Source organism: Osmia bicornis, chromosome 5, assembly GCF_907164935.1.
Source record: "Osmia bicornis bicornis chromosome 5, iOsmBic2.1, whole genome shotgun sequence".
In the NCBI taxonomy this organism is placed as follows: domain Eukaryota; kingdom Metazoa; phylum Arthropoda; class Insecta; order Hymenoptera; family Megachilidae; genus Osmia; species Osmia bicornis.
Window position 1 is genome coordinate 8,977,951 of NC_060220.1, and position 23,295 is coordinate 9,001,245.

At 41.0% G+C, this 23,295-nt stretch overlaps 1 protein-coding gene and 1 long non-coding RNA gene across 2 annotated transcripts; one reads left to right on the top strand and one right to left on the bottom strand.

Moving 5' to 3' along the window:
- Positions 1-410: 410 nt before the first annotated feature.
- LOC114872329 lies at positions 411-22,186 on the bottom strand. Its single transcript, XM_029179417.2, has 6 exons — positions 21,809-22,186; positions 4,085-4,224; positions 3,085-3,234; positions 2,106-2,261; positions 1,308-1,375; positions 411-1,205 (listed from the first exon to the last, which is right to left on the bottom strand). Exons 2-5 carry the CDS (start codon positions 4,221-4,223, stop codon positions 1,341-1,343), a joined length of 480 nt encoding a protein of 159 aa, XP_029035250.2. The 5' UTR covers position 4,224; positions 21,809-22,186; the 3' UTR covers positions 411-1,205; positions 1,308-1,340.
- Positions 19,944-21,151, top strand: LOC114872332. The gene is made up of 2 exons (XR_003788749.2): positions 19,944-20,204; positions 20,291-21,151. It is a non-coding gene; the product is annotated as an uncharacterized LOC114872332 (long non-coding RNA).
- Positions 22,187-23,295: the final 1,109 nt, after the last annotated feature.

Consider the following 23,295-nt stretch of genomic DNA (forward strand, 5'->3'; position numbering starts at 1 on the left):
AATTTGATTAAACAATGTTAAACGCAAAATCATTCACTATATCGCCCGAAAAGTTTGGAAATCATTGGGTGTATAAGTCATAGTTAACACCAAACACTTGTATATTATCTATGCGACAATCGAGAAGATATATTTCTAGTCACAAATATTGTACCTGGTTTTAAGTGTAAACACTGTTGATTACGAACTGAACAAGAATCACTTTGAAGCAATCGTACGTTAAAAATATGCATGAAGAAAGATACTCTTAACAATTGAATGAATTGAAACGATCCTTATCAATACCATCCCTTTTGTTTTTGACTTCTTTCAATTAGAGGAAGACGAGGAAAGTTAACGGGTGTACCTTAAAAACATAGAGACCGTACGATCATCTGCTCTTTTTTCCGTTTCATCTTTCGATTTCTTTACTGTCTCGAAAGAGTAACTACATCTAACCGAGATTTCTATGCACGCTATGATCCATACAATTATACGTAACGCGTGGAAAACTCGTGAATGGGTTTTTGTTTAACGATGTATATTCTAGCAAGAATATATTTCGTGAAGAATCTCAACGGCAGTCGTTTACTACACGTTTACCATAGCGTATTGCTATATAATTATTACAGCTTGTATCGTCGTTTGATCATCGAGACAGTAGCACAGCGTGATAAAACGAATAAACACCGTATGGTTTTTTAAAAAAATAATCCGCGTAAATATTATCATCTTAACAAATTACTTCTTACGCAACAATCTAATAAATGCAAAGAAACGAATGATAAAATTGGAACACAATGGTTGAAATTGAATATTTACCTATGCTACTGCGTCGATAACATAGTTTTCATATTATAATATTCACACGCAATAAATTGGTACATGGTCATTTCAGCGTCGGCAAAAATCGCTAAGGATAACCTATGCGTTTATTTAAATCGGCATATCACCATTAATAATAATATTGGCCACATACAACGAAGGTAATTCTGAATACTCACGATTGAAAATTACCGACGGTCGGACATGTACCGACAGCCAACGATTTGAAAGTAATGGAAAATTCGGATTGAAGATCGTTGCGCCTGGTGTACACGTATCGATACTTGTTACTTCCTAGACAAAGTACTTAAAAATGCTTTTTCTTTGAATTACGATCACTGCCAGTACTTTGGATTGTGGAACGTTTTTTTCCATCTTCGTGTTGTTCTCGTTTGTTCATGCTATAAACAGTATTCATTGAAAAAAAAGAAGATATAGTTTCGCGTGGAAAAAGATAAGATTGCGTTTTTCGTTGCCTGTTGCCGAAACAGATCGTAGCGTACCATTTGGAGCGATCGATCGACGATTTTCTTCGCTTACTGCTTACCCGATTTCTTGTTCGATCGTTCACCTAGAATAATTCAAAATTTGTCAATTTATGTAATGATGTCTGCATGTTCCGTACAAATTTTGTCAATTACCGACCGTCGATAATAATTTTTCAAATCGTAAAAGACTGAATGATCGCAATTGTTCAAAAGAGTAAATTGAAGGGAAAAAGCCGCGTTCCAATTACTTTATACGATGTAAGGATGTTTTATGATCTAGAACAAAAAGGTTCATTCAAAAGAGAAAATCTATTCAAAGAGAAAAAAAGGTCATTACGAGGAACAGAGCACGTCCATTTCTAGACGCGTGTGCTCTCGTCTCTATTCAAACATTTGTACGGAACATTTATTGCCTCTATTGTCCGTGACCGCAACGAGAAGTTTCAATAAGCTATCTTTAACTCTGTCAATGCCATCATCAAGTGTGTGCTCGACGAAGCGAGGAGATGCTGCGGCACTAGTGTGAATCTCAAGTATAACCAGAGAGTATACAGGGTTTCAGACAAAAGGGGTTGTTGCGTCTTTCAATAAAACCTCAAGTAACCTCGCCTTCGTTTTTACGTTAGGTTATCGACGACAAACTGCCTTCTTTTCAGCTGCTATCAGGAAAATTGAACTTTCTTGTTAGTTATCGATTTCGTATACTCAAGTTACTTCAAAGGGCGGATGCTATTACTGAAAGAGTCTTCGAATTCTTCAAGATGTCATAAGTCAATTCTTTCAAACGTTAACGAAAGAGATTAATGGCAATACCTTTGGTGGATTTCTTAGTGTTGGTCTCTGGTTTACACCTCTTGGTAAGTCGGCGCGTCTTCTCGCAGGAGGCATCACTGTTCGCCTTCAAATTGTCCACTCTCGTCATCAGCTGATTCGCGCATCCGCTCCACGTGCCCTTTTCGTATCGGCAAGCTGTGTTCCCCGGCAGGCAGGAAAAATAAATCAAAGTTATAACGATGCAAAGAAATATTGCAGTTCCTTCAACGAGAAAAGTTCTAAAAGTATTGATCGAAAATATCTCGAAAGTTAGGTCAGCAGATTAGATTCCGAATATCACGGTTTTTAATTCGATTGAAACGCCGCATGGAAAGAAGGGATGCAGGGTCAGCGGTGTCCATTAAATTAAAAAGTTCTCCAGGAGGTTTGTGTATGCCAAGAGGCTGCATTTGATGGCGGTACTTTAACGAGTTTTTAATCACGACCACGTTTCTCGTCGTTTATTTTTTCCCTCGCTACTTCGCCAAGTAATTCTTAGCGAACGATTTCAAAGAAATGCGATCATTCGTCGACACGTTTCGATTATAAATTGGAACGCGACGTGTTCCTTCTTCGTTAATTATGATATTCCTGAGATTCTCGTTAATTAGTTGAGTTAGTTAAGTTCTATCCAATCACCTTCCTCCCTGTGGAGCAAACTTTGACGATATGTTAGAAATTGATGACGCAACCGGTGCGTCCTATATTATCTGCCCTATATAACTGCCGACGCACCGCGTGCGTCTTGTAGGAAAACTGAAATAACGCTGTGATAATTGGTAAGATCCTCTCGTATGCATTAATTACTGGAAAAAAAAACCTCGAATGAATTAATTAGTAAAGGACACGCGACGTATTTCAGCTTAATTATTCTATTCAAAGTTTCCAATTTTTCCCCCGAGATTCGAACAATGAATCCCAGAGAACGGATGATGGATATCGGAAACAGAGAAAAAGAAATGAAACAAACGTGATGTACCTTTTTTGCACTTCTTTTGAATAGTCTTCGTCTGCTCGCAGGACTTGTCGCCCTTTTTGAGGTTCAGCGTGCGGGACCGTGTGTTGGTTTTCGAGTCGCATTCCGACCATTGACCCTTCACGTATCTGCACGACGAAGTGCTGCCGGATGCTGCGTCAACAGATGCGAAACGTCAATGAAGATAATTGAAGGCACGACCGATCAAGTGGACAGAGAAATTTCCGAACGAAGAGGAAGACCCCTTAATTAAAGGCCCATCATTTTCGATCATTTCTGGCTATCTCGAATTTAAACGTTATTTTATTATTATCAAATTCTTTTTTTCTTAGAGGGTGGGGCGAGGTAATTCATTCATCGTCGAATTCTTGTATTCCAGCCACGAATATGGCGTTTCGTTCGAATACCTAAAGTTTCCTACAGTTCCCGAAACAAGCGACAAGGGGGTGAAGAAAAAGGGGTCGGGTGAAACGCCTAAGCAGCAGAGTGGAAAGTTGTAAGCCGGCAAAGATTTGGCTCGACGTTGTAATTCGACGTGATCCTCGAAGTTGAAATTTCAACGGCATCAGCCGGCCGGCCGCGTTCTTTCCGTGACTTGTTCCACCGTGAAAGGAGTTGGAAGAAAGAGTTCTCTCCCCGGTCCGTGGCACGGAAGCTCGATCCTGGCCCGAATAAATTTCTAAGGCCAAATAATCTTAGTCGACAATGAAACGGTGCGCGAACCGTCGGATGATATTTCAATTGTGTTCTCGGCCGTAGGCCACGGCCAGTGGAAGCTCGAAAGATGAGAAAAGAGCTGGCCAACAGAGACAAAAGGGGCTCTTTTCATCCGTGCGATCAGCAGGGCTATGGATTCGCGATACCGCGCTTTCGAATCCGTCGTCTTCTTTCTTCCACACGCTCGATCGACCCTTTTCTTGAATAACCCTATCTTAGAACCTTTGCTTGAAAGTTGAAATTTCACCTTGGAATACGATTTAGAAAAATGACGAGGGCGAAATACCTCTTTCTTTGGTACCGCGAACGGTTCTCACGAGAACTTCCGTGTCGTCCTCTTCCCAGAGATCGGATTCCGCCCTGGTTGTCACGGCCACCATCAACAGGGCGATGCCCACTAACGCCAAACTCCACCACAGCTTCATTCTGTAACGAAGAAAGTAAATTTCATTAGTACTAATGATGCGCGGCAAGACTAATGTGTTAAGACGAAAAAATATTTCGGGTTCGGTCGGATAAAGTCGGGCAGATGCAGACGAGCCCGAGCTCGTAATATCGGGTACCCGCACATCCCTAATTAGTATTAAAAGAATTCTGCAATTTCTTTGCTCCTTCATTTTCACGCTTCGAGGAATAAATGTAGCAACAAAGACGGCGCGCAACACTTTCAATCGGTAGTTTCTGTTGGGAAAATCAATTTCCATTGTGTATCCTCCGAATTCGATGGCAATATTTTCGCCAACGTTTTACCAACACGCGTATTTTTTCCTGGATGGCGTGTTGGAAATTTACGGGTCAATTCATTCGCGCCAGCAGCGCGCGGTGCACCGCGAGATTGGACCCAGCTACGAGGGGAAAAACTAATGTTTTTTCAGTTACAGATTTAAATGGGTCGCAGTTTTCTCTTATTTCTTTTATACGCTCTCCCAATCGATCGTTTAATTGCACGTTGTATTTGTTTAAACTCTTTGCGATTAAAACTCCCTTTCTATTTTAAACGTAACTAATTTATAACTACAGTTCAAACGATCCCTTTGCCCTTTAATATTCGATCGAACGCGAAACGAACGGCATGGTTCGGTGAAAACAAATGAAAATTGATCGTGGCTCGTTTTAAGGGTGCCTGAGGGATGAGAGGGGAAATATTAAATATATATCTGGTGTAACGTATATGTATGCACCAGTTAAATCGTCATGTTAATTAATAGGGAAGTGCGGGGGCGAGAAAATTATACCTAAAGCAATTTCGTTGCCCTTCTACGGGAGGAAACGTTCGTTTGTCTCTTACATTTGCAACCGCAATTACTGAAATCTTTTCCATTTGCGTCAACGATTTCGACAATCAATGCCAATGGAACAATGATACGTTTATCTCATTACAAAGCTACTTTGTCGCGCAATCAATCGAAATTGTTCGACCAATAAACGACGAATAACATTTTGCACGTTGACGATTTTATTATATGCAAGGGAGAGATTCGTTCTCACATCAAGTGCCCTGTATTATTGAAATAAAATTTTCATACTCGAAATTTTCTCTGATAATTAAATATACAGAAGGAGGTCATCCACGAACGACAGGAAAGGGAGTAACGATTCTACTTTTTTTTTTTTACACAGCAGAACTCGTGGCCCACCACGTTATTATAACCTCGTTTCGACGAAAGGGATGTTAATTAATCTTAAGAAGCAACTGTCTTCGTTAACGCGGCGTTACGAGCGAGAAACTAGCTTCCAACTTTTTTAATTTATAATTAAGCTGGTTTCACTCTTTCAGTTCGAAAACTTACAGAGTACTTTGCACGAATTTAATCTCTTTTTTTTCTAATTATTTAAATACATTTAATTTGCAATGATCCCACGTTACTCGATCTATCAACAGCATTGTCTACGAAGAGAGGGAAAAATAAAATATAACACAAGCAGCATTGGTTTCACAGAAATCACGCGCTTTTCCAGCTATTTCATATCGTTCCGAATCGAAACGGTGGGAGCGAACAGCCAAAGAGTAGGATTAACTGGAAAATAGCCGGGCAAAGTCTATGTACGCGATGGAAGAATGAATTTTAACGAGGTAGGAACGCGAGAGAATGGGGCAAATCGGCCCGAAACCGGCGACGAAAAGTTTAATAACCGCACGTTAATGAACGGCAGCTGCAGTTCCGCGAATCGTGTGCAGCCAGCAAGCCGTGCCATTTCGCACAGGCTCGCATTCTTATGGGGTGAAAAGAACGGCCAGTGAAAAGAAAGAAAAACGAAGCGACCGAGAGAGAGAGAAAAATAGAGGAGAAAGGAGAAGAGAAGAAAAATCGAAAGAAATGAGTCGTGTGGGAGGGAGGAAGAAAGAAATTAGAACGTGGTGGAAAAAGTTAAATTGAAGAACGAGGGGAGGGAATAGAAGAAACATACGGGGAGAAAAGTAACGAGAGAAGAAGAAAAGAGTTAAAGCGAAGGGAAAGAATTCTCGAGGGAGAGCACGTGCTTTAGAAAATAGAATTATGGCGCCTTGACGAACCAGAGAGAAACGAGATGCGACGCTTCAGGAAATTGAGAAAAAATATTTTTTAAATTATATGGAACGACGAGCTAGTAAAATGAATAGGATACCAGTTTCGGATGAGACGAAATATTGCCAGCGTCGAATTTTCGAGAGAAAAAAAAAACACGTCGCTTTTTCAAGCGTCGTTGGCTCATAAATATGCGGAACGGCGTGCCTCGATGTGGCGTTGGTGAAATTGCGACGCTCAACGTCGGCCCTGACCGATCCCGGCCACGGAAGCTGCAGATTGATTCGGTAAAGGGTGCACATACGGCGGTACGCATAAATCATTGTTTCAAGGTCCTTCCTTGGAACCGTTAGAAGCGAATGATATGCAACTCGACGTATCGAATGAGCACCCTTCAAAGCGATCCTCTGAGGGCACCAGATTCAGGCTACCCGAATAAAATTCCAGGCAAGGACAAAGCATCGGGTTTTTCTCTTTAAAATTCGGTTGCTCGATATTGAGGGATACCGCAATTTTGCATTCTATCGAGACCCCTTTCCTTTCTTTTTATTGGAAAAAAAAGATGAAGTATCGTATCGAATAATTTTCTTCTTATTTCTTTTTTCTTATGTTTTATAAATTTATACCTTGGCCTAATTATATGCAGCACCCTGTAGCGTTCGAAAGAAGCGAGCACCCAATTAACGTCACATCTCGATTTGGATTTCCTTATATAACCCTGGCAACTTTCTATTTCGACTTCAAAAGCCTCTACCTAACACACTTTCACCTTTCACGTGTATGAGCTATTAGTCGCTTAATTAAACCGAGGGTTGAACAGGGGCGAGGAGCTCGGTATCGGGTATCGTGATAAAATTGCTGCAACGAGAAAGTGGGTGATTCGAAAGAACGTGTTGATTGCTAAATTAACCTTCAAAAAAAAGAAGGGAGAGTTGAGATCATTAATTAGAAAATAAATAACGAACAACTTTTTCACAAAATACTTTGAATTTTCACATGGCACGTGTTTCAAAGCGATCGTCTGTCGTCCACGTGTTCCGGGTGCTAAGGGAGAGCCAGGTTTTCTCTTCAGGGTCCATAAGATTTGCTGTTTACCCAGAAGATAAATTTTCCAGTCTTTACGACTCGGGGGGCCTGGTAGAAGTTGGAAATTTATCTTTGGAATTCGTTTAGTCATGGACACGTTGTGTAGTCCATCTGCAGTTATATCTGGAGTAGCAACGTGTTTTGCTGACTAAATTCTATTTTTAACATTTTTAAATACACGTTTTAAAAAGAAAATACAACGTTCTTCTGTAAGAAGCTCTGATAGATACACTTTTGTAAAGAATATTGTGTAAAATGAAATTTTCAATGAAATGATATTTTGTAAGCGTTCGGTTTTCTTGCAAAATCCGTTTGGCTGGGTATAATAAGAATATGGAAATATGCTTGTTACTATGAAAATTCAGCTATAGCAATTTCCTGAGTCAGATATATCTCGTATCGTATCTTTCTAGGCGGATCGTATTCGTCGTTCGATTGTAAATCATGGAATTTGCTGGATCTCGAGCTTTCGGGGATGTTGCCTGGCATCGAATGGTACATAGAACTGCATTCACCGCGGCACATTCGTCGAAAAATCAATTTCGTACAAGGATAGAAAACGATTTTCCAAAGGATGCATACCGGACGATCGCGCAAGGAAATGGTTACTACGTGACCAATAAAATTTCGAGTTTTACATTATTCTTCCATTATACATCCTTCGGACGATTTAAACACAATTTTTCATTTTCCAAAAGTCAAACGTACACGTCGGAAGGTAATTGTGTAAATACCGAAAAAAGGAAATTTGGAATCGTTAAAACTCCAACGTAACAGACGACGAAAGTCGTTAAGTTAATTTACCGTGTCACACGGAAAATTCTCTTTAATTACGGAAGTCCTACTCGACGCTTTTTCTATACGGAACCGTAAGAAAACCGCGTTTTAGAGATTCCGCCCTTATTACTTGGGAAGCGCTTTCCTCTTCAATTAGAAAAACATTCGCGTGATAAAAAGAAAGGAGCGTGTTGTGAAAAAAAATTTCATTACCAGCGCAGAAATAACACCGCGAGTACAATTTTTAACAACCCAAAGAGATACGAACGATAACAGGAAGCTTATGCAAATTTGAAGTTTCAACACCGGAAACGAGCATTTCGAAGATAACTACCCGATGCAAGTTATCAGTCGAACCGTTTTATTGATTTAGGACTACTCGAATAGTTAAAATTTCTTTTCAAGATTTTCAATTTGAAACTTTCAAAATTAAAACCTTCAAATGACGAAAATTTGATAATTTTTATTCAACCCATTTTCATGGGAGAGAAGTTCGTTGACGTAAAATCAGATGACAATTTCAACTGATTTTGAGGAAGCGGATGTTGGCCTGGTGTAAATAGAAGCCAACACGATGGAACAAAAGGAAATCCTGGGCGATACTTGCCGGCGTGGTTAACCAAGGAAATTCTGTTTAATTAGAAGAAACCCACTCGAGGCTTTTTCTTGCGGAGAAAGCTATTTTTAAAAGATTCCTCTTCCCTTGCTCTAACCACCCTTTTCGTGTCCTTTATTCTTCTGCTCTCTGTGAAGCCCAGCCAGCCAAGTCTTTGCTTTTGTTTACAGAACCGTGCCAGATGACAGAGAACATAGGACAGGAAAATGAAGAAAAACCATCCTGTATACGTGTACCAAGGAATTTCGAAGAAAACTGTGTAGGTTTTGTACGTCGTGGAGTAACGCGAGCTTGTGGAAAGAAGTTCTTTGTTGGAACACGTATCAGAGAGGATTTCTTTTGAAAATATCCTCAGACGACTTAGCGGATAATAAGAGGTCAGAGGAACGCGTTCAAGAAACACGTGCAACGATCCTTTTGAAGTTTTCTGTAATTTTCAAATCTTTGTGCCCGGATCTCGAGGAGAACTTGGCTGGATTAAAGAAAGATTGCGTTCACCGTGGCGTTTAGCGAACAACAATCTTCTATTATTTTAACATTCGAACGACGGAATAGAATTCACCGGATGTGATTTCAATTTCAAAGGGATCCTCGAAAGTGCCAATGATTCAAACAGTTGCCGTTTGTCTATGCGATGAAATAAAAATCGAAAGAACGGAGCGGCTGTCGCGTCGATTGACAAAATTATCGGAAGCACGGTATTGTGAAAACCGGAAGACAATGGTGAAAACTTTTACCTTTGTCGAGGATCTTCTCGTTGATAACTATTGTTGGCGCACTCGATACCAGACGCGTGTACACAAAGCTGTTTCGAAATCAAGAAAAGAAATAAAAAAAAAAAAAAAAAAAAAAAAGCGATACGAGCGAACATTTTAATAGGAAATGTTATTAACGCGTTGATTGTTAGAATGAAAATGACCGTGCGCAGTATCGTAGTTCTTAATTGCAATTATTAAGGATACGATCGTTTTGTGTATGCTCATATGTGAATTCAAACTTTCCACCTGTTACCTTGTTTAATTAGTATAATATAAAACGTACCAATCAAATTTCTATTAATATTATATCGACAGCATGAAATGACAAATTGGTCGTTCTGAATAATTAAGATTCAGTAGCTACAATTTTAAATATTCTAATAATTATTATAATAAATATGTTAATAATTTATATTACGACAAAATTAATCCACGTTATTCCATCCACTTTCGCATAACGCTAAATTAAGACGATAAAAACCGCTCTATATTTGGATATGCATTATCAGTGACACGATAGCAGAAGAACGTCCTCTTTGTCGGACTTCCTAGCGATATCAAAGCGCGCGTCGTACATTCGCAAAAATCTAAAAGGAAAAAAAAATAAAATGAACGGTAAAGCAAGTGGTAAAGCAGGAAATGTGCCGTGTCCCACTTGGCAACGATCCTGATTTGGAAATGTTGCATAGCTAAAAGCGCAATAAAGGAAATAGAAGGGGGTTAGGTAGGTAGGTTGAACGAAACGAGATCCGTCCCTGAAGTCCAATTAAATTAACGACTCGAACGCGTGCAATTGAAAGATACCCGTTCGACTGACAAGGAATTGCATACTCGTCGCTGGGACAGGTCTAGGACTGTTTCAATAATTTAATATTCAGATATCTTACGAATACGTAGAATCGCGATCGAATCAGGCTTCCCCGGGGAAAATGTCCCCCGTCTCACCCCTTACGCGGTCGCGGGGTGAATGACAATGCACCGTAAGGGGCCTCGTATATATACCTTTATGGTCTTCCCCCACCACTAGGACGCAGAGGGTTACGCGCGGGAAAATTCGAATTCGTATTCACTTTATTTCCACTTTTCAATGATATTTCTGTATTTAAACACAGCAGAGCTGGCTAATTAACAGTAGAATTGATTTCTCGTTAAAAGAGAAGTTCGGTCGGTCGAAAATGTCTGTCGGATGGAATTGACAAAATTATCGGGAGCAACGAAGTGGGGAAGGGACAATGAGATAGTAAACGCGTGTTTCCCTTTGTCGAAGTTCCTCGTCGAACCCATTGTCACGTGCTCGTACACAGGACTCGAGCCACAGACGTCACCGCTTTCCGACGAGACACTTTTCGATGCGGAAGTTACGAGGAAAACGGTGAAACGTCGGAAATCGAGTCTGGGAGAAATTCAGTGAATCGTTGGACGGTGATAATAATTGATTCGACGATATTTCACCGACGATACTGTCCATTCAAACTGTCTTGCTTTCGACGAATCAACAGTTGTTCGTTTCAGTTAGATAAAGCTAATTAATTTCAGAGTATTTTGAATATAGCTTTCTATTTAGATAGACGATTCCTGGCAAGCATTTTTAACTAAATCAGAGCAAATTTTAAAGCTCCATAGATTGACTTAATTTCGTTGCCGAGAATTGTCGGAAAACATGATCCCTGCGATCGTGGAAACGCAATCCTCTCTCTATACGTATGGTTTAGCATTGTCCGAGTTAAGCTCTGAAGCTTACAGAGCTTCCCGCGTTCCGTTACCATGGTGCATAAACTCTGGCTGAGATGTGATAGCTGATGTCATACGTGAAAAGTACGTATCTCGTGCAGCGAACACGCATGATTCCCAAGAAAATCCACCCTATTTGTTTGAACCATCGTATCAAGGTAGAATTTGGACGGCAAATTCCACGAGTATCTTGTACCTTTACAACCCTTTCTTCTTTTTCCTTGTTCCAGTTAAGCTCTCGAGCTTAAGAAGATTCTTCCACGATTACTCGAAGTTATCTCTGGAAAATATATATTAACCCCTTCGTCGCTGATCATTTCTTGAGAAAGAAAATAATTGAGGATCATCTATAGAACTAGTTAAGGAAAGAAACGATAGTGTTGGTTATCAAGAGATGGCTTCAAGAGAAAGAATAAAACATGGTGGTATATTGGAGGCGTGGCAAGAAATCAAAGAGAAGCATGAAAGGGCTGGCTTCCATCCGACCGCCGAGCAAAGAAATTGGATCTTCGGTACAAAGTGTTCGATAGAAGCGAAAAAATTGAAATGTCAATGAACAGAGGAGGTATGAAATAAAACGGGCAGGTTCGTGACAAAGTAAAAGACCAGCTAGCCTATGAAACAGAGAAAAAGAATGGAGAGATAAGGGTCTTTTAAAGAAAGATATAGGAAGTAAAAGAGAAGCATAGGGAAGAATTTCCACTTGGAACCGTGCGTCGCCGACCTTCCGGACGGATTCTTGATATCTGCATAGTGCCAGGAGCGAGCTAATAAAGATAAAAATTTCTAAGTTCCTATTTCGTAATTTTCGAAACAAGGGTTGGAAATCCTAAGTTCTACATACTTAAGGGCTAAGTCCCATGCGTCGTCAGCTTTTCGGAGTGATATCCCTAGTATCTATAAGGAAACATACTTCAAAGAGCATCCAAAGTGAAGGAAAAGTTTCTAAGTCCCTATTTCTCCACTCTGACAAACTGAAAGTTCGAAGTCCCGAAGTCGAAAGCCGAGAGTCTATGTAATGCCGTGCGTCGCCGACTCTACGGATCCGTAGCATTAAAAGCAAATAGAGCTAAGAATTCATTTCGTGAATGCATCGAGGACGTAGTTATTCACTGTTTAAGGTAAACAACTTTTGAAGAGGATTTAGAGAAAGGTATGTACCGTAGGTTTCCAATGGAATACAGAAATACGCAAACGTCGCGGTTGCTCCTCGAGAAGAGATCTCTTTCCTCCAACGTCGCAACTTTCTGCTACTCTATCCTGGATCAGGATACACTCGCTGATCCTGGGATAACAGGAACGTATTGAACGTTATTGCATTCCACGTTGCTGTTTCCTGGGATTCGAACGCGGATTACCGTTCGATATCGAAGTCATTAGACGCAGATGAAATCCGGGTATGGACATGCATGTCATGCTGCCGATGATGCGATCTAATTGAATGGGTATTACGCGTATTGCCTGCTTCGTTACACTTCGTCCGAAAGACGTAACTATGCCGAGAATAATTCAGTTAATGAAAGTGTATTAATATAAAAGAAATAGGAACAGATATCTTTCTCCGACTAACTCATCGTCTTATGTACGTAGGTTCGCTGTAGAAAAAGAAAAAAGAAATTTTGATATAACCATCTACGAGTGCCCTTTGAAGCTATCTCGTTTCTTTTGAGCCGCCTGCTCGTATATTTTTAGTTACCGGTTCTCTCCTCTTTTCTTGTATATTACTGGTGATACAGCCTGTAAAGAGCTGTTTTTGCCCGTGGCCCGAATAAACGGCAAAATGGAACCGTGCGTACCACTCGAAGCTCTACTTTCAAATCTACTCTTTGTTCCGACGAGGAAAATTTTTATTCGTAGGAGGGGGAGAAAAAGCGTTTCGTCTTGGGATCGTCTGTTAGACTCGTCAGTGGTGCCCAGACACCTATCATACCGAAATTCGGAACTCCTATATATTGGAAATGCATTGCCGGGCGACCGTCAGCGAGAACGCTGATCGTCTCGACGCCACCTAGCGGTCCCCGGCCCGAACCAAAGGCGTCCGGGAAGACGAAACCTTCTCCCCCTCCACTAACGCCTACGCATTGATTACAAATGAAGCGAAGTTTTCTTATTTAACTTAATTTCTATTCTTTCCACTTTCTGTATTCGATTAATCTGAAATTCTCGACTCGCTCCTCTCCGTAAGCTCGCAATCAGCGCGGACTCGCGAGCATACAGAGGGATCTTACAGTATTTCGAACGGATTGCATCGAGTACCGTATCGTTACGCTGAAAAACCGTCAGATTATCATCCCCGGAGTATCTCCAATTAAAACTTTCCCTTCGAACAAGGTATGCAAATGTAGCCGGATAAGAAAAACGCTTTATACCTGAAATCTGTCTATAACAGAAGTATTATAGCGCTTATGAAAGAATGAGCTCGAATATCATCCACGATTTACTCTAACCTCTCGCCATGTAAATTATTCATAAACGGAGGTGAATAATAAAATGTTACGAATCGCCGGTGATAAATTGTGTTCATTAATTTAAAAAAAGAGAATTTTTTTTTCTTAATTTTCCTGCAACGTTATTCCTGGTTAATTTAACTTCGAGTTTCAAAATATACGGGAAAATGGTACGGATCACGTTTCCAACGCTTTTCGTTGGACAAAGATTTCGACAAAGACCAACGAGAGAGGGTACAAAAAAGGCACGTTAACAGGCAGAGGTTAAAGATAATCCGTATCAGGAATGCTATCACAACCTTTTCTTTTCCCTCGAAATACTGACACACGCATTTTGCGTTCTCGACCGACGTTCATTCGATTCCCTGAGTATTTTTAACACGTTGAACGCCACGGGGGTCACCGGTGACCGGTCCCGCAATTAAAAGAAAACAATAGAAAAACATTATTTTAAGTAATATTGCTATGGTACAAATAACGTGAAATGGCAAATAGAAGATTGAAATTACTAATTTAGTAATTAGTGCTTTAATACGTCCCACAAAAAATGGCTAATTTCACTGTGGCGTTGAACGTGTTAAGTACATATTAACTGGAAAAAAAAAACGTTAGAGTCAAATCGCTTTTAATATCATCAGGCAATGTTTTCACTCTAGTAACTCAGCTTTGCGTTCTTCACAAAGTAGTAATACTGTAATCGAGTACACGGACTGGTGAATGGAAAATGGAAGGCCCTTGGCTTAGCGCTCCGTTTCTTCTTGTTTCCACTTGCTTCTCGAGTCCGTCAGTCGAAAATTCGGGTCAGCGCACATCGTCACAAAGAAAACTGCCTGCTCTATCGCGACGTAATTTCACGATTCCGCGTAATTCCTATCAATGTCCTGATAAATTTTCAACCTACAATCGAGGCGGAAGTTTCGAGCGTTTCTTTTATCGGGTACAGCCAAAGGGAGGCTAATTTTCTCGAGAAATCGAGAAGTATAAATTTATCGAAACGTGTTCGAATTACGTAGAGAGAAAAAAAAAAGTCTTCTTCATCTGTATCGCAATTTTCCTTGGTGGACTTCGTTTGGACAAAAATAAGTTTGATGGAGAAGTCTAGGGGAACTTAAGGAGAGCCTAGGGAGAATCTACACTCCGTCCTTCCGACGGATCTTCCATCGCTAAAAACGTTCCGGAACTCTGTTTCTCTTTTTAATTTCTTTAACGAACGCCAAGGTGCTGTTGGTCGCGTCGCGTGAAAAATTGGAAAACAGCAGATGCACTTTGCGAGTTTTTCTAATGGAACTATGTTTGTTTGAAGAAGAGTTTTTTTTCTCCTTCTCCCTAGAGCCACCACCACCGGAGACATCATAAATCTACTCGATTTCAAGTGGAAACAATTTACGCTCGCGTGGGTCTCGAACGGCCCCCAGATGTCAGAGGTCTTTCTCGGGTTAAATGTAAGTACGGTTGGCTCTCCTCTAGATCGATCAGCGACCTCTACAGACTGTTTCATAAGTAGAGATCGATAGTAAAAGAAATTTGGAAGGGAAATAATTTACTTGGACTTGAAACGAAACGGAATTACCGCAAGAATTTTCTGATTCCTCGCGGAGAAACGAAGGAGTGGAAACCGCGAGGAACAGGAATGACGACTGTTTGTACAGCGCACGAGACACTTAAGTGGAGAATAGGTAGACGAAGAGAGGAGGAGATCTCGTCCATGCAAATTGACATTAATATGCAATTGGAACAATAGATCCCAATTAATTATCTCCGGTTAATTGGGACACCGAGAACCGCGCGGAAGGCATCTTAACGAAGTTACCTATGCATTTCCCCAATTTGGCAACAAAACGACGCGATAGCAAGCGCGACGTTGTATAGAAATTAATATTTACCAAGGCAATTTCGCGAGCGTCGTGCTCCTGGTCTTCGTGGCCGCTTACAATTTCTCCTTCTTCCAGGATTATTAGAATTACTTAGTTCTTATTGCCGCCATAAATATCACTGCTACCTACGTTCCTCTATTAATTGCTTTCAACACGAAACGCTGCGCGGGCGTGTATAATACTTTGCACCATGCACGCTAATAATACTGTTCGTATCGCTGCCAGTAATTATACCGATATTTTAGCGGATTAAAACGGTTCAGATATTCAAGAAAACATAATAAACCTTCCATGTTAAATACTGAGCTTCGATACGTAATACTCGATACAAGGTCAGGAAGCTAATGTATCTCGTTGAAAAATGGCGCCAAACACGTTCGAGAAACCGGAAGGGCACGAGGAAATCGGAAGAGGATGCACGCGCGATTATCTCTGGCGAACGCTAAGCGGAGAAGCTCCGAAATTCAGATGCTATGCCGATAAGGCGGTATCTAAGAGATAGGATCGACACGTCAATGCCAGCAGCACGTCGCCGTTGGATGTAGTTTCCTCGGGCGATGAAAAAGAGAAAAACCGGGAAAAGGGAAAGAGAGCCGCGTTAAGCCGCGATAAGAACCGCCTTACCGTGAGATCGTTACGGGACGATCTATTTTCCCTGCTAGTAGCTCGAGGAAGATCGCGAAACGAGGTAGAAGAGGGCCGATCCCAGTTTACATACCCGCGGTATTTCCGGTACCCGTGTCTTCCGGCGATTCGAGAAAACCGAACGAGACGGCTTTTCTTTCCAACCAACGATCGGCGTCGTTTTACCATGCCGCGACACGGAATGCTCGTTAAAGCTACGTCGACGTAATATAATGAGAGTTTCCGGTTTGAATTTTATTCGCTGATTCCCTCTTTTTATCGGCATAGATAGATCATCAGGGGAAGTATAAGGTTTCAGGAGCAACGTCCTTAACAATGTTTTTCATTTACGGATAAAATAGTTCAGGTATTAGAGCGAGATGCGTACACTTGTACCTATTATCTTGTTACATATTGTATACAGAACGATGATATGTTCGTTGAAAGGGTTAAAAGCTTGTAGACAGCGAATAGATTCTCTATTGTCGAGGGAGAGGAAGAGGAAGCTAAGACGTCCATTATGAAAGTAAGAGAAGGGTAGAGGAATGGCGTAAACTATGCGCCATTTACATACAATATATCCGCGGGTGAAGCCGCATTTTCTGCTTTATGTGACATCTACGTCCTGTGTGACGCTCTAAGGCGAACGTTGCTCCGTCGAGCGTTCAATGATTTACCTCTGGCAAACACACTCGGCTCTCGAACGTGTTTCCGGCTAAGCAAATAAATTCATCGTCGAACGGCAAGAAATGCTTTACTCGCTGGAAAAACAAGACTACCTGGAGGGAAGAAATTTACCAACGATCTCAGGCATGCCTAACCGGTACGTCCGTGTGCAAACGTTTAAACAACGAGCACCGACGAAAGCACGTTTCACGGATCGAATTCATTAGCACGCCTGGTCGATAAATTATCGAGCAACTTAACCGCGAAATCGATGCTTGTTAGAAGCTGGGGTTGCAGCAGACCCCGGATAACGTGGGTTCGTATAACACCGAGCGAAAATCGTGATAAGGGGAGAAACCTTTCACCACTTGCCTTTGGTCTTCGGGGAATCTAGGGAGATCCTAGGGAGATCCTAAGGAGAGGCTAACAAGGTGGGTGGCGAGACACTTTTTCTACGTTTTCCCAAGAGAAAAAGAAGAAATATAGGAAGAGATCCCACCAGTGAAGAGCCACCCCACCAATAATTGGTTTTTTCCCTAGGCCCTAGGGACAGCTGACATAGGGAACCCTAGGTTACCATACTTAATGCTTTCGAACCGTACACGATAAACCGAAGGCTCGATATTTTTGTTTAAAATCACTTTATACATTCTGAACGGATAAAAATCATCGATGAAAAGCGGAAAGGAATATCATGAATATCTAGCCTCCAGTTCGTGCATTGAAATTCAAAGAGGTTAGAATCTCTTGACGGAAGACTCAAACGAAACTTCCTGGCAAACAAGAAAAGGCTAATACATAATGTACAAAAAAAAAGAAGGGACAAAAGGTTAATTCATTTACATAACTCTATGTTGTTGGATAGATTACCAGAATTGATTACATAGAATGTTACGCGTTTTTGGAATAATTGAACAGCTGCGACATGTAAATCGCTCGTTCACGAATCTACCATATATAGAATTCAGGGAACCATGTTTTGTGTATAGATTCATCCTCGCGCGTTGTTTCCTTTTTTTTTTATCAATCAATATTTGAATTTCAAATATTTCTATTTGACCTGACTGTTGTATCAACATGTGCACTCTCATTTATTAGACTTCCCTTCTGTTCCTTTCTTTACCTATAAAAAGAGAAGCTGGCACGTATCACCAAGCTATCATAGATGAATTTTTTTTTCTGTTCAATAGAAAACTATCCGGTCAAACAGGTTTCATAGTTATACGCGTGGGATGGTACGGATAGATAGGTATTGACAATGGACTCGATTGTCGACCCCCTTGATCGATATATCTCGCTGACAATTTAGCAACGCGATACCAGCGATATGGAGCGATATTATCGATACGACAAACTGCTTGGAGAAGGCGAAACGTCAGTAAATTGGCGGCAACTATGTCACCAGATGTACCACAAATTGAGGTTAATTAAAGAGGGAGATATGGCGTGGTAATAGGGCCATGATATGTTTAAATGCATCCACATTCTTAATAGACGTTGAAGAAACGTATGAACCCTCGTACGCAATTTGACACGATTAAATATGAACAGAGTGTCCCAGAATTAAACCGTCATACTTTAATAAGTATAACACCTATAAAAAATTAATGGTGGTTTCATGGAAACGAGGATAAAATTTGGAATTTTTCTTCTTTAAAACCCTCCCCCGTTGTTACGTGCAAAAGAAACATAGACGATTAAATTAATTTGAATTTCGAACGATCAGAAATTCAATGGTAATTTAATTCGCGCCGCCTTACAATTCTAATCTCCACCGTGGAGGAACAAATGTCAGCGGTGCTAAGAATAAACGTAGACACCACGATAAGCAGGAAATCACAAAATGAGTGTCACTCGGGCTTCAAGGCTCATACATCACAAGCTATCCGGTTATATTCGTACGGGCTACGAGAGAAAACCGAGATAGTTTCCGTAGGCGAAAATCCAGATTCTCGCGAGATTTCGTAGAAAAAATACGCGTGCAAGTGTCACGGTGAAATTCTTTTTTTTTTCAACGCGGTGGAACACGACATCGTGAATCGGTCACATGGTGCCGAGAACTCTATTCCCTAGTTCTTTTTCTCTCCTCAACCGTCTCGCGCGTGCGCGTGCGCGGGTAATATGATTCTACCACGACAATGGCAAATATTGCACGCAATTTCCCCTCAAATTGCTCCCGTGTAACTTAATTCGCTGGCGATGGCGAAGCACGTCGACCCTTTTCCTCCTCTTTTTTCATCGACCATAATTTCTCTCGCGGTATCGGTCACACGGGCACGCCTTTTTTTGTCACCTATGCGTCCCTTCGAAATTGGTTCACCATTTTTCACACCGTTATAATTATAAATAAGATAGCCATGAAATTATTTTCTATGTAAAAAAAAGCAATACCTAACCTCTCTTTGATCTTCGCTTAAACAGACTATGCAATAAACTATTAAACCTTGAACAAAAAGTCTCGCGTTTCTCACGCTACTAAAGCTACAGTTTACTGACTCCGTTAAATCAACCCCCTGAATGTCAATTCAAGTGTATGCGCGTCTATTGTGAGTGCCATCTGCTGAACAAAAGTAAAAACATTTACCGCGCGCAACATAGTTGCAAACTCGAAAAAGTTCCTAACATTGTAGTATAAATTGTATGTACAGTGTGCGTCATAGTGTCCTTTCGTCTAGTGAAAAAAAGCTTCTATCACATGATTATGTTAATTATTTTAACGCTTTTATTAAATAATTGGATTTATGATATTTGCTGCAGTTAAACTTGGATTCCAATGTCAGTGCTTTTTCACTAGACGAACGGACACTATGTCGCATACTGTACAATATCAATCATAGTGTCCGTTCGTCTAGTGAAAAAGCACTGACTTTGGAGTCCAAGTTCAACCGCAGCAAATATCATAAATCTAATTATTTAATAAAAGCGTTAAAGTAATTAACATAATCATCTGATAAAAGCTTTCGAATATTCAATAATTTATTTGAAATTATAAAATACACTAGACGAACGGACACTATGATTGATATTGTATGGTTCGCCACACTGGTACCCGTAAGATCATCGAAGTCAAGCTAAGTGGGGGCACGGTTTCGTCAAAAGATGGGTTACCGTGTGCTGTTGGCAACAAATAAGGGGATAAAGATGAGTACAGAAAGAGTGTGAGATTTAAAAGTACGGACAAGTATGACAGCAGTCGATAATGTTCGTTGGGCATAAAGGGACGGAAATGTCCCTAAAATACGCCGCCCTAATTTGGAGGTGAAGGATGCGAAACGCATCTGTTAACGTCCAAAGTCTGGGAAACAGTTTATGCTTGTATGGTTCGTGTTTCTGATTCACTCTGAGCAAGATAATTGAATTTACAAAGTATGAAGTAAACAAAAATAATCGACATATTTTTTCAAAGGGTTGTTGCAACATCACATCGTTCACTCGATATCCTTTAATGAATTAACAGGAACTTGCATCACTAGGGTGATGCAGCTCGAAAAAATCGTTAAACATCGGCTTCCATCATGTTGTTCGAGATAAACGTGTATTACACTTTTCATATTGAGAAGCTTGTTGCATGAAAAGGCGAGACGCGTATGTGTAGGTACAAGTCAATGCGCGTTACCTTGTGTGCTGTACCTTTTTATGGAATACCGTGGCTTTAAAGCACCGTGCCCATTAAAAATATCATATCGGTCACTAGTTTTTATATTACTTTCATTCCCAACATTTCCCGCAAAAAGAAAGAAATTTGGTCTTTTCACGTATCCAATACCCAACAAAAAAGACATCACCAACCCTTATTCACTGATTTGGATGAAACTTGATGAGTTTATAGAATAACCCGAGATAAGAGTAAAGGTATGCTTCATTCGTGCCCAATCGCCCTTTAAAGGTATAAAGACTAACCTCAAAGCCAAATGGGCTTAGATTTTTTTGTTAACCTAAGAGCTAAAGTTCGCAGTGTTCCCTGAAAAATACTGAACACGAAGTCGCGGTAAAATAAAAATTCATACGCTACGCTATTGTTTTCTGTTTACCTCGACGGTTCCTATCAATTCGGACATTTTCAATCTCGTAAAAGTTCGAACTACTTTTATACCGTAAAGTTTCTTTCAATGAATTCTTTCTGTTATACCGGGTTCGCTTGTTGCGGTAATTCGAGATTCAGGCCGATGTCCTCGCGTCTACGCGAGAAAAACAACGCGCACCAAGATTGAACGTAAACAACAAACATGTACAGAATATATGATAATTATATACTCTACAAAAATTATTATGTATCATTAATTGTTTAAATAAAAAACTGATGATTTCTCCTCATAAAAAAGTTTTGAAAAGTTTCACGAATCACGCTCGACCGCGATCGGACTTCGATCGTCTTCTTCTATCGAGAATCGATACAGACGCGTGGTCCATCGAGAGCCGAGCGTCTAGCGAACGGTATCGCGTCAGAAAGAAACGACCATCCATGGATTCGAAGATACAGGGTAAAAGAGAGAAGCCGATAGAGTCCATCGATCGTCGACGGCAAACACTCGCGGCGTTCGCCCAAAAAAGGATCCGCAGACTCGATAACCAAGGGAATTATACGACCGCGCTTCGTATGTCCCTTAAAGTCTCTATGAACTTCAACGTCAGACGGGTATGGGTGAAAATAAAAAAAAAAAAAAAAATGATCAAGTACAGACAGACAAAGAGAGAAGGGAGAGAACGTTAAATTACAGGGCGGGTCTTGCCGTGGAAAATCGATGGGAATTCACAGCAGAGAGCGCGTGGAACGAAACGCTATGGTGTTCCAAGAAGGGTCGCGTCGCGGTCGTTTCGGTGGACGAAAAACCGCGTACGTAAACGAGCCACCATTTTCAAGCTCAACGATCGACGGACGCTGATCGGGTAAAAATATGCAGAAAAATATATACCGGTTACTCACCTCGCGTTGTCTCGAGGATGCGAACCCTCACTTTTGTACGATTATCGTCCAGGAACAACCCGATGCTGGTCCGGTGGTCCTGCTGACGTTCCGTGTATGTTGACACGCTTGACGGTGCAGGTGGTGGTAGCGGTGGTAACAGTGTCGTTGGTAGTAGTGATGGTGGTGGTGGCGGATGCTGGTAGTGGTTGGAGAGATACGGAAAAATGTATCCCCGTAACGCGACTGCGCCACTGGACCGAATGAGACTGGCTCGAAGCGAGTCTACCGACTAGCAAAGCGACGTATACAAGCGTGTGCGTCCTCGTCGAGGTGCTACCGTGTACTACGTGTTGCTGCTTCCACAGCCACTACCGCTCTACCCGATCCGCGACCTCTTCTCCTCTGTGTGCGCCACTCTACACCATCCCTACGCAGCAGCAACCTTCGCGCGAGCAGCACGCGGGGTTGCCGCTTCCAGCGTCGCCCCATCGTTACGCTGCACTGAAAGGATATTTTCAAACCTTTACTACCTGTCTTCTATTTCTTATGTTTTCCAATAGTCTAGCCAATAAATATTTATCCCGTCCTCGGGAGAATATCGCTAATCGTTTCTAATACGACTGGGATTAAACGGAAACAGACGAAGCCGGAAAGGATTAAACAGAGAGTAAATATGGATCAATGTCCTCGAGAAGGATGTAGGAATTTATTAGAGGTGTTTACTACTCCTCGATCCTTAGAAAGAAAATGTTATATTGCAAATAAATTATGTACGTAATAAATTCGTATAACTACGTGTTTCTTTTTACCGACCTTACATTTCCTTTTTTACCGCTCCATCTAAGAGGATTAGGGGCAACTGTGCTTCCTAGATATTACGTACATCATGAGCAAAGTTTACAATTTCCTTTTTTTATTAGAGTTTGTGTTTGTAAATGAGAAAGGAAGGAAATTGTTTCAAGGTATACTATCGCGACTTGGAAAACACGTTTTTTAATAAACCCTTTGCATTTTCTATATAAACCATGTGTACTACCATTCCCACGAAAATCTGCCACGACATACATACGTTATCCGATAACTTGTCCCTCGTATCTGGTGAACGATTAATCTCTGTAACGCGGCGATTAAAACTACGACTGGTGAGTAGGCAAGAATATCGATTAAAACGAATCGGATGCAAAACATGGTGTGTGACGTTGAACCGTGTGCGTGCGTACAATGTGTCTGAGAAACGGTTAACCGTTATAGGGTAAAAAAAAAAAGCGCGCTAACGAACTTCAACGTTGACCAATAGTCGAGTCGAGTTCTTATTCGAGCCGCACGCTCGATAAGTAAATTCTGGTAGAATCTTTTTCCCCGCGAATACCTCGTCTTCCCGAAACAGGCAGAAGGAGAATAACCAGACGAACGAGACGCTCGTGCACCATATATTGCCCGAGCACGTTTCGCTGGTACCTTGCTTTTCTTGGAACACATAGAAGAAGTTACACGTTCTTTCTCAC